A 12,446-nucleotide genomic window follows, 5' to 3' on the forward strand; every position below is an offset into this window, starting at 1 on the left:
TCTCAGTAACACGGATAGTGACTATTTCCTTGTGAGGCCCTATAGTTTATATATAGCCATCAAACTGTATACTGTTATATAACTCTAAAAAGTTCAATGAATACTCCATATTTCTCTCAGAGGTACTCAGGACATAGAGTTCATAACATCTTGCTTCATAAGAATTCAACATTTGCTAATGTATTTGTATTTTTTTCCCTCACAGCATCATGTAGAGTAACTCAGGATATGAACACCCATGTTTGATGTGAAAAAATGAAAACATGCTGAGAGGTTTTGACTTGTTCAGGTTGCCCAGTGTCAGGGAGAGAATTGGAATTCAGATTTCTTAATGTGACACAGGCAGCTTCCCTAAAAATGTATATTACCTGTGAAAGATAACCAGTTATTTGCAGATCAGTTTGAGATTCAGTGGATTTCTAGCACAGATAATATAAATTATAGACAATATTGAGCTGGACTTGCAGAAATAAGAGAAAATTATATGAGCTAAAAGTGGATGCTTCTGATCTCCTGTAAAAGAGCAAGATACAAATTTGTTTTGTCACCTCAGGGTTTTCATGTCTCTCCAGGCTTGGGGAAAGCGCTGCTACTATCAGATTCGGGTATCTGAGTTCTTTCAGAGGGACTCCTCATCCTCCATCTCCATTCACCAACGAACCTGCATGACTCAAGCTAAAAAATAGTTCATGTGAGTGGAACAGAGGAAGATTAACCGTTGCTTCCTTATCAAAGTGTGTGACTAGCAGAGGGCTACCATTTGTGAGAGGGGGACAAACTGTGGAACAGAGGCTTCTCCTAACCTGCAAGCAGGCATTGGTTTCAGGGAGAAATCTCTTCACATTTAATACAGATTTGTGTGTGTGTATTTGCTTTCTCCTATAGAGAGGATCTGTCATTTTCACCAGATTGTCTCCCAGGTGTGTTTATATTGCTTTGAGGAGGATAGAGGTTAAGCACAGAACCTGGCACCAGATGCCTGGGAACACATCCTGGCAGTCCCTCCTATTGGCTATGTAGCCTTGGTCATGGTATTTAACCTTTATAAGCCTTAGTTTTCTGATCTGTAAAATGGGGTTAATAATTGTACCTACCTCATAGGGTTGTTGTGAGAACCGTGCCAGGCATATAAGAAGTGCATGAAAATATTAGCTATTGTTGTTACTTTTGTTAATGTTACCTGTAGACAGGTGGGAGCAGGAGAGAGAGAACATAAGGCTCCTTAACCCTTCCCTCTGGGAGAGGGCTGTCTTAACTTGCCCATGGTTCTAGCGTCAGGTCTCTAAGAATTCAAGACCCTCATGTGACCACTGGACTACATACCAGTTTACTGGATGGATGACTCGTCATGTGGGCTTAGTTGCATGAAAGAAAGCAGTGGAGGCGAATAAACCTAGTGCCCAGGAAAACCCATTAGCAATAGCATCACCTCACATTTATTGATGGGATGCAGGGAACCGTGCACAGACCATGGTGGAACGAACGTCTCTGACCCTCAGAGGAATTTATACTTATTCACCTGAGACATGGAAGGGGATTTGAAGAGGGCTGTGATAGGACAAAAGTGGCATTCGTGGTGTGCTCCTCAGACTGTAAGATATAGGATAAGTGGACCAAGGAAAGCAAGAGAAGGGATGATTTCTCCAAGAAGACAGATGGCAGCAAAAGAGGAGGAACCGGGTAGAGCCCCCTCAGTGGGGAGACAATAGAAAGACACTGAAGCTGAGGTTATTGAAATGGGTGAAGAGTTAGGGAGAAGTCATGGAACTAGGGGATGTCAGGGAGGACTTGGTGGTAAATAGTGCTGCAGCACGGCAGCCAGAAAATGAGTCAGTGGGAGAGGCTTTGGGATTGGACTTTAAGGCAGGTTTTGGAAACTTTAGGAGGGGTGAGGGTAGAAGCCCAACTGTGCTATAAATGCCACATCAGGAACATTTTGTACTTGAGTCTTTCAAATGCTAGGTACAGGGAGTGGGGAGGCCAGGAATTGAGCTGGGGCCATTGAGGCTGTAAATCTTGTTCTGTATGGTGTTTGCAATTTATTATAAGAGCAATTTATTATAAAAACAAATTGCTTTTATAATTATAAGTGCAAAATAATAAAGGGGGTAAACTACAAGAGAGATGGTGAGTGATTGGAACAGGGAAGGCTCCTTAGTGATTCTTCAAAGGTGAGCAGAGTTTTAGGAAAGATGTTAGGGTTGTGGCTCTTTTGGGAAGCGAAGTGGAAGGCCAAGGAAAGGGGAGCTGAGAAGCATTGCTCTTGACCTGCTGAGCATGCTTCAGGCCAGTCCGAGGCCTGGAGCCAAGAAATAATGTGGCCTGCCATCAGTGGAGCTTTTGAGGAATGATCAGAAAGCAGGCTTTGCCTGAAACAAATAGGAGTAATGATGTTTGGGGTTAGAGAGAAGTCATTGAGTTTGGGTGAGGAAACAACCCTTGGATGACACCTAAAGATGTGTTTTCTCCTCCTGTCCAACATCAGAGACCCTGGCAGGATTTTGTGTGATCTCAGACTTGCCTGGATCATGCTCACAGTCCAGGGAAACAAAAAATCAGACTGGTTGGTGTGCTGCCTTCTCTCCTCAGCCCAGAGGTGGACAGGCCTCTTCTGGACCCCTTAGCAGAGGGCACTTGCTCAGGAAGTGTGCACTTCTGCAGACTGAACTTTGCTGTGGTTTGATGGTTTAAAAAAATGCAACCCACAAACCAAAACAACCCTCTTTCCCAACCACATTTTTCCACTCTGCCTTCTTACCAGGGAAACAGAATCTTCTGTAGCCTTTGTTTCTGAAAGAGGCTACAGGTAATATCCAGCTGTAAGAGTAGCCCTTCTCTTATCAGCAAAAGGTTCAGGAACCTGAACTACACACCAGACGTTTGTGTTTTACTCTGGAGGAGAAAGAAGCTTCTCCTCAGATCACTGTCCAGATATCTGTCTCTTAAGTAGTAGGTTTGTTTCTTTTTGAAAAACGTCCAGCCCATCCTGTTCTCCAGCCTTCTAAATAAATGCACTTAGAACACATGACATCTCTTTGATTTAAAGATACAAAATACCTCATAAATGGACCCCGCAAAACCTGGGCTCATGGCTCTTGATGTGGGGTGTCTGAGCAGGTGGGACCTGATTCCAGACAGTGCCTAGATGAGGAGCTAGATTAAGCAGTTATCTGTCGGCCAAAGTCATAACTACCTGCCACTCTCTTTGCCCCCCTGAGTGCGGAAGCTGAGCCCCATGGAAAAGACCAAATTTGAAGTTAAGACGTGGATTTGAGTTTGGGCTTTACTTACTTACTGGCCTATGTGACTTTAAACAGCTCATACCAACCCTGCCTGCCTCGTAGTGTTGCTGTGAGGGTTAAAATCAAAACAAGGATAGTGGATGTAAAATTGCATTTTTTTTTTTTTTTTTTTTTTTGCGGTACACGGGCCTCTCACTGTTGTGGCCTCTCCCGTTGCGGAGCACAGGCTCCGGATGCGCAGGCTCAGCGGCCATGGCTCACGGGCCCAGCCGCTCCACGGCATGTGGGATTCTTCTGGACCGGGGAACGAACCTGAGTCCCCTGCATTGGCAGGCGGACTCTCAACCACTGCGCCACCCGGGAAGCCCTAAAATTGCATTTTGAAGTCTAAGCTCCCTACAGATCCCTGTGTGTGTTTCGTTTTATTTTGCTTTCTAAGGTATAATTCTTTTAATAAATAATAAAATGACATTGTTCCAAACTCAAAATACAAAAAAGTATACAAAGGGGAATCTTGTTTCCACCTCTGTCACTCTCTGCTCCTTTCGCCTCCCCTTCTTTCAGTTTCCCATTTCTGTTCATTTCTGTTGTGTCCTCCCAGTGTGTTTTAGTGCAGCAAAGGTAGCACATCTTAGGCCCCACTCGGTGTCTTGCTCTCACTTCACTGAACAGCACGTCTGAGGCCTGTCAGTACGTTTTCACATCAGTACAGCTTCATTATCTTCCATTGTCTGGATGTACCATACTTTATTCAGCCAGTTCCCTTACTAATGGAACTTGGGTCATTTCCAAGCTTTTGCTATTACAAACTATATTGCAGTGAGTTAATATCATACAATGATTAGAACAGTGCCTGACAATAGTAAGAGCTGAATAAATATTAACTATTATTGTGCCTAAATAAACATGTATTGTCTGCATGTAAGTACTGTTTTGTCTGTAGGATGAAGTTCCAGAAATGGCATTGCTTAGTGAAGAGGGTAAATGCATTTGAATCTTTTCTAGGTTGCCAAATTCCATTCCACAGGGATTGTGTCTTTTTGTACATTTGCAGCATACTCTGTACAAATGTAAGGCATGCTTTACACAGTGGGTAACCAACAGAAGTGGGTGACAGATTGTCTCTACTTAATTACCTGTTGAAATTGTGTATGTTCATAGCTGGGGACTAGACTGTGCCGAGGCCTTACTGAGTGGTGGATTTTTCACTGAGATTGTGTTTCTTATGTTTTCTTACCACTAGCCCTACTTTTCTCTCTTATTTATTTTTTTAATATAGTAGCAGGAAAATGTTTGTAAGCATAACAAAAAAGCTAGAAGTCATAAAGGAAAAGATTGATAAATTTGACTTCATAAAATATAAAAAATTTTAGTATACTAGAAAAATACATCATCAACTAAATTAGAAGGCAAATTGCATAATAGGAAAAAAAGTTTGCAATCATTATAATATATTAACGTAGAGAGCACTATTACTGATCACTGTGAAAATGACAAACACACCAGTTAAAATCACGCAGAGGTCCGAAACAGACTCTTTATAAAAGAAAAGTGTAAATAGCAAGCACACACAGAAGTTCAAATTGGACCCAAAAAGAAAGTTGTAATTATATATACCAAGTATTGATGAGGATATAAGGAAATTAAATAGATAATTAAGGATGTACACAAAGCTTTAATTACAAAAATGTTTATAGCAGTATTGTTTCTAAGCCTAAAAAAACAATCCAGATTCCAACAGTAGGGGATTGATTAAATACATTCTGGTTTTATTCATACAAATTCAGCTTAAAAATTAAGATGTAGATAGATGTATTTTTTTTATCAGTGTGAAAAGAGCAGTATTGGAAAACAGCATGTGTGGTACTCTAATAATAGAGCACGTATGATGTCTCATTTTTATTAAACGTACAGAATCTAAATGTACAGAGAATATGTAGAAACTTTTATCAGAGGATGATAAATCTGAATAGGGCTTATCCCAAGGTGGTGGGACTGTAGGCAGTTTTAAAATTTATATTCATCTTCTTACCATCCACCTCTTCCTTCTTTTTCTCATCTTCCTCCTCCTCCTGTGTTTCCAGAATTTTTTATAATGGACATTAATTATTTGGGTAATCTTTAAGGAATCAAAAAGCAATATAACATTTCAGAATTTTGAGGGGAAAATCACCTACCCAGTGATATAAAATTATCATTTTGCTTTTTTTTTTTTTCATGTTTTCTCCCCCTGTGTATCTGGATTTTTAACATAGTTATATAGGATATGCCATTTTTGTATACTTGTTTTTATATCCATGTTTTATATCCATGTTACTATGTAGTCTTTGCAACTTCATCTTAAATGACTGATTAATGTTGGGTGAAGTGGTTTCTCACTATTTATTAGGAAGTTTGAAATACGAGACAACTGTCAGTAAAGCCTTTGCTTTCCTTTCTGGGAGCCTTTCTTCAGCCTTGAGTTATCAGCATCAGGTGAAAGATTGGCGGTGACTTAATGAGGCTTCAGTCGTCTGGCTTCCTTAGGTCTGCGCTGCCAGACAGATCTATCACAGCAGAGCTGATAACTTGATTTTGTCATACCTTTTTTTAAAATAGCAAAAAAAATATATATATATATATATTTTTTTTAACCACAAATAGTTTGTTAGTGAGGTGAAATACTTCATAGAACAAAGCAAAAAATATATCTAATTCGTAAATGATAATATATTTATCACTTTAATTTAGTCTGAGAGATTTAAAATTTAGATCTTTAGCAGGATTTCAGAAAACTTTTCTTAGGGTAAAGTTCTTCTTTCCCTTATACGAACCCATTCGAAACTCTTCTGTTTGTGAGTGAATTTGGCCTAACCGGCCTAGAGCTGTATCCACAGACACTTTTTCCCCTTACAGACCGATACTGCCCTTTCTCTTAACAAATACAGAAACATTTGAGGGCCTGTTCATTAATTTTATTTCTTCCTCATAGCATGTAAACAAGACATTAAAGTTTAAACAAAATTTAATTTAATTCCTAAAGCTGACTTTCTTTATCCATTTGTCTGTTTCCCTGAGTACCTTGTTCCCTGAACCTCGGGATCCTTGGAGCAGATTTTTTGTTTTCCTTTTTTTTTCTTTTTTCCTTTTTCCTTTGGGGAACACCAGTTTCTAATGGCCAGAGTACATAAGGGCTAGAGGCTGCAACTTTCCTCAAATCGAAATGGCCTCTTTCGTCCTGCCTGAGTGGGTACCTTACTGCTCCTCCGCACAGCCCTCACTTGGGTTTTAGACACACCGATCCTAATCTTCTCAGTCAAACTCCAAGACACGCAGTATCAACAGTTACAGTGGCTACAAGTTCATTACCTACCCAGGGCGCAGTTACTTGGCAGTCACCTAGACTGTGAGGTTTCTGTGGGCCCCCAAAGAACTCATATCCTGAAGAGAGAGACTAATCAAGGCAGGCCCTCTTGGCAGGGACACTGAAAGGGTGGATTACAATTGATAGGAGTTTTAATTTGTAAGGACTTACTCTTATCTCCTGCTTTTGGAACAAGATGGTGTAGATGTACTTATTGTCCATTTTCTCTGGGCATTCTTTGAAGACTCATTTGATTGTGTGATGATAGTATTGTCATAAGGATACAGAACTTTATTACATGAATCTGCCTCTATCCTTCACCTGCCTCACTGCCCCAGGCTCCTCTAAGGATTTATTCAGCGTGCATTAGGGTGAGGGGAAGGATGCCTAATATTTCAAATGGTGTAGCGTTTAGTAGCCTGGTCTCCTGCCCACGAGAACTCTTAGACAAGGCAGATGCTGACTTTCTCAGGAAGCACTTACTTACATTTCTTGCAGCAAGAAATGGTACTGGTTGGTCCTTCAGCTGACCAAGCTTTGGCTGCTAGAACTTAGCGGCAGTAATGTAGGTGATGGTAGGGGCCAGGGACTTTGGAATGGCACGGGCTACAGCGTTTATCTGTGTTCTTCTTCCCTGAATCTCCTGTTGAGAAAGGAGCACTGGATCATGAGGGGATGAAAGCCCTTGCGCACTTCCCGGACATTTTCTGGTGAGGGTAAACGTGCGGTGCCACATCAGGATGAGCTGTCTTTGACTGCTGTTGCAGGAGCAGAATTGGGCATAGATGAGCTCCCCAAAGCAGTTGTGTTTTCAAGTTAAATAATGTCCTCTGTCACACCATTTAGCTTAAAATTAGACTTAACCGTCATGATGCCTTTTTTTTTTTTTTTTTTTTTTGCGATACGCGGGCCTCTCACTGTTGTGGCCTCTCCTGTTGCGGAGCACAGGCTCCGGATGCGCAGGCTCAGCGGCCATGGCTCACGGGCCTAGCCGCTCTGCAGCATGTGGGATCTTCCCAGACCGGGGCATGAACCCGTGTCCCCTGCATCAGCAGGCGGACTCTCAACCACTGCGCCACCAGGGAAGCCCGTGATGCCTTTTAATTATTTAAATCAGTCTTGCTTTTAGAGCAGCAGTTCTCAGAGTGTGGTCTGAGGACCCCTGCCGGGTCCCTGGGACCCTTTTAGGGCATCTACAAGGTCTTCCTTCTCCAACAACGTATCTGTGTGAGGCCGGATTTGCTTCATCTACTTCATCCAAAACAACAGATTGCACACAGAAGCAGGTACAAGAATTTAGCTATCTTCTGAATTGTAAAGTAATGCCACTTTCCTAACTAAAATTTATTTTGTTTTAAAAGATATAATTATTTTTCCTGAAAATATATTATTAATATTCATGTTTTTTAATTCTTATTTTTATTTTTTTATTTTTATTTTTTTTTATTTTATTTATTTTTTTTTTTGCTGTACGCGGGCCTCTCACTGTTGTGGCCTCTCCCGTTGCGGAGCACAGGCTCTGGACGCACAGGCTCAGCGGCCATGGCTCATGGGCCCAGCCGCTCCGCGGCATATGGGATCCTCCCAGACCGGGGCACGAACCCGTATCCCCTGCATCGGCAGGCGGACTCTCAACCACTGCGCCACCAGGGAGGCCCTGCTTATTTTTAAATGCACCAATATTTTTAACTTTCTGTTTTAATTTTTACTACGGTACATATCAGTAAGTATAACCCACATAAACAACTTTTTAGGGTCCTCAGTAGCTTTCAGTGTACAGCCTTGATCCTGGGGCCAGGAAGTTTCAGAACCAACTTACTAGGAGATCACCTTAGGAGAAATACTCACCTCCTCTCCCTTCCTCTTGGTCCTGTGTAGTGGAAAATGCTATAGCATAGACCTAGATTTGCACAGATACTTTCAGAGAAAAATTGCTCAAGTGTCTAGTATACAGCAGGTGCCAGATATGATAAGATGATGATGATGATGATGATGAAGAGGAAGATTGCTAGTTCCTGTGAGTCCTTGGGTGTGTAGGTGCACGCAGTACCCCTGTGTAGGGACACAGGTTTGTCCTCTGTGCTCTTTCCCTGGCCCATCCTTGTTTTAAATACACACTCTTTCATCTCTTGCTTTAATTTTGCTCTTTGTATTAGCAGTGGCTCAGGTGAAGCATTTTCCCCGCTGTTTCAGTTTGTTGGACATGTGATCCTGAAGAGGAATTTGTGTTGTCCTAGTGGAGCCTGAGATGCAATCTCCCTGAGGGGAAGAGGCAGGTGTCTAGGATAGGTACCTGATGACGCCACACTTTTTCTCAGCTAAGCTGTCAGTCTGGGGTGTTGGTACCGCTGAGCCCCTCTAGTCCTGCCACTGGAGAGATCCACAAATCCCAACGCCTTTGTGAGGAATATAGGTCGAGCAGCTGTCTCGTCGTCCGTCCTGCCTGATCCTCACCACAGATTTCCTCCTAAGAAAGCAGCGACTCACCCAGTATCATCTGGAAATAAGTGGCTACCTGGGAGTGATGATCAGGCCCCATCAGGATCCCCCTAATGGCTTAGCTGATTGTTGTAGGAATTTATGGTAGAGAGGAAGGAGAGACGGCAGCCACGGATGCTGAGAAGGTGGGTCGGGTAAGAATCGAGCGGGTATGCTTGCCCTTCTCACCCTAGAGATTAACCCCCTACGTATGTATGGCTGTATGAACAAGAAACATTTCCACCTACCTTTAGGGTCATTGACCCACCTTCAGCAAGGCAGCCTGGGCAGTGGAATAGCAGGATCTGGTAGCAGCTTTAGGTGCAAGGCCCAGCCCTGAACTTCTGAACCCATGTGAGCTGGGTACATCGCTTAGTTACTCTGAGCCCCAGTTTTCTAATTGGTAAAAATATAGCCATCCTGTCCTGTCTGCTTCACAGGGTTGCTAATAAGACTTAATCAGATTAAGTGAGATTATAGATGGGAAAGCTGAAAAACATGTACAAATGTTAGTTTTGTAAAAGACTTTCTTACAGTGCCAGTAAGGCTTCTGCTCTTTGCCCCTCGCCCTCTGGACTCACGAGGCTTCTGCTCTTTCCTCCAGGTTACCTGTGCATGACAGATGAGTGGTTCTCTGAATATGTCTACGAAGTGGTGGTGGACAGGAAGCATGTCCCTGAAGAGGTGCTAGCTGTACTAGAGCAGGAACCCATTGTCCTGCCAGCCTGGGACCCCATGGGTGCTTTGGCTGAGTGATATTGCCTCCAGCTTTTCCTCCTCCCATGGGACCTGAAGTAGCTGCAAAGGACAGATCCAGGGACTGAAGCCAGAGTTACACAGGTGACTGTGTGTTCCCGCGGGACACAGTCAGACTCTTGGATTTCTCCTCCAGGAACCTCTTTGGGAAAGTGTGCTTTATGCTGAAACAAAATACTCTCTAAAGAAAAAAAGGGAAACATCAGGTCGTACTATCTACTCTCCTCATCTCCAACAGCTCAGGATCTCTTAGCATTTTCATCAGATGTAATTGTTTGTCTTAACTCTGTCACACCAGTTTGGTTCAGTGTCTGTTTTATAAGGCAGGAGAGGACGAGCAGTTGAGGTGTGTGGAGAGAAAACGGACTTAGTGCTCCTTGTTGCTAGAGTAGAGTGGGGGGAGAGTGCCCTAATACTGAGCTCTCAAAACTGCATGCTGCCTGGCAGTAACACTGTCCCTCCTAGGTGGCAGTCACTGAATTCGGATTTTTCAAGGTAATTTCATGTGCCTCTAATAGCCCAGGACTGGGAGGTTGATCAAAACTGACATGATTCCTTCCTGTTGTTCTGAACTGCGGGGGAACACAGCTCTACTTGAGTCACGGTTAAGTAGAAGGTTGGAGAAAGTAGGTGAGAGAACAACCAAAACCTTATCATGATCTGAATTATAATCATTAGAGGGAGCTCTCACCAAATGGTTTAACTTCTGCCTCTGGGTTTGGGAGTTGGGTGGGCATGAAAAGGGGATATCCATTCTTTCTGACAACTAGATGGTGCTGAGAAGCTTTTGAATAAAACACTTTGCTAAATGAGATATGTTGGCTTATTTGATCTAAGAAGTGTGTGTTTGTTTAGCTACAAAGGAAAGCAACCAGGTGACTTGTGTTCTTGACAGTGAAAAAACAGCAAGGTGGTTCAGGGCTGCCCTGCTTTAGCTTCTCTGTGGGATGTATGATCCTTCCCAGCCTGTGCTGATCTTCACTGGCTTCTGCAGAGGGCTTCCAGGCACCATATTTAGGAGGGCTTATGCCCCTGCCACTTAACCATTCTTCCACCAAGATCCAGGGTCTCTACAAGGGTGGGAAGTAAGGCTCTGCTAGGTCCAGCCTTAGAACGGGCTGAAGAGTATGTATTTTACTAAGACTGGGCCTTTCTTTCATTGAAAGCAAATAAATACAGCACCCTAATCAACATTTCCATCAGTGCCTGAGTCCCTACCTTTCGGGCTCTCCAAGAACCTTCTCCGTTCTAGCATGGAATATTGTTTGTCATAGCACTTTCCAAGATAACATTAGTTAAAGGCTCAAGCATTAATCAGTGTTTACAGTATTCTAATAATCCTGTTCCAAGCAGGATAAATCCATTTCTAGATATATCATGATGAAACCCCAGAACAGATCTTAAAAGCATCCAGGAAGAAAATACAGATTGCCTCCAAAGAAAAGACAGTTAGATTGACAGCTCACTTCTCATCAGCAACTATATATGACAGCAGACAGTGAAATGTACCTTCAAAGAACAATTAGAAATTAACCATGAACCTAGAATCCTATACTGAGTGAAACTGTCTTTCAAGAACAAGGGTGGGGAGGGGGAAAACAAGGGTGAAATAAGACATCTTCAGTCAAAAACTGTTGCCCAAGCAGAACAATAGTGATCTAATATAGAAGGTCTGAAATTCAACAAAAGAATGTAGAATCAAAGTGATAAACACGTGCACCATCTAAACAAGAAGTGACTGTGGGTAGTCTTACAGGGTTCAAAAAAAGATAAAACCAAAATACATGAAAATAGATAATGAGGGAGATGATTGGAATAAAATAAACATACTCTGAAGTCCTCACATCACTGAGGAAGATGATAAGTATATTGATTAACTTTAAAATAAAACAAGATGGGGGGAAGAAAAGAAAACACAGGACAAATACCATGTCCAAATAAGATAGAAATCTAAATGTGACGATAATTACAATGTCTATAAATGGGTTAAATGTTTCAGAAAAAAGACATTGTCAAATGGGATTTTTAAAAGAAATTCAGCCATAAGTTGATTACAAGAGACATCAGTACCTAGGATAAAAAAGGATAGAAGAGATATATCAGGCAGGTACTAACCGAAATAAATTTAGTATAGCTTTCTTAATAACCAGTAAAATTATGGCCACTCAGACTAATTCTGGGATATGTTTTTCACAGCCTCCCTGGAATTGTACAGCACAGTGGCTCTGGAAATAGGCTTTAAAACAAAAAGCATTACTAAGGATAGAATCAATACATAATTATATGCTCACTTGATTCTCCAGGAAAATTGAAGGATTCTAAATTAGTATTCACCTAATAACCTCAAAATATATAAAACAAAAACTGATGGCTACATGGAAAAACAAATAACCCAATATCATAATGGAAGATTTTAACACTTCTCAATTATTGATCAAGCAACCAAAAAAATCAGGTGAAGATTTAAGCATTTAATAAGTTTGATATAATAGACATCTAGTATCCTACCACATCTAACAACTGCTAATTCTTTTTTTTTTTTTTTTTGGCCATGCCACATGGCATGTGGGATCTCTCATTCACCCCCGACCAGGTATTGAACCCATGCCCCCCTGCAGTGGAAGCAC

At 41.9% G+C, this 12,446-nt stretch overlaps 1 protein-coding gene across 4 annotated transcripts in view; it reads left to right on the top strand.

The window, feature by feature from the left end:
• Nucleotides 1-10,633, top strand: part of BLMH (bleomycin hydrolase) — a 43,279-nt gene extending 32,646 nt beyond the window's left edge. For all 4 annotated transcript variants that reach the window (XM_082604914.1, XM_082604916.1, XM_082604917.1 and 1 more), the window contains exon 12: nt 9,668-10,633. In XM_082604914.1, the coding sequence (XP_082461040.1) occupies nt 9,668-9,819 (152 nt within the window). In that variant the 3' untranslated portion in view covers nt 9,820-10,633. The remainder of the gene's footprint in view (nt 1-9,667) is intronic.
• The last annotated feature ends 1,813 nt before the right edge of the window (nt 10,634-12,446 follow it).

The sequence above is a fragment of the Mesoplodon mirus genome (assembly GCF_964341445.2).
Source record: "Mesoplodon mirus genome assembly, chromosome: 18".
Taxonomy (NCBI): domain Eukaryota; kingdom Metazoa; phylum Chordata; class Mammalia; order Artiodactyla; family Ziphiidae; genus Mesoplodon; species Mesoplodon mirus.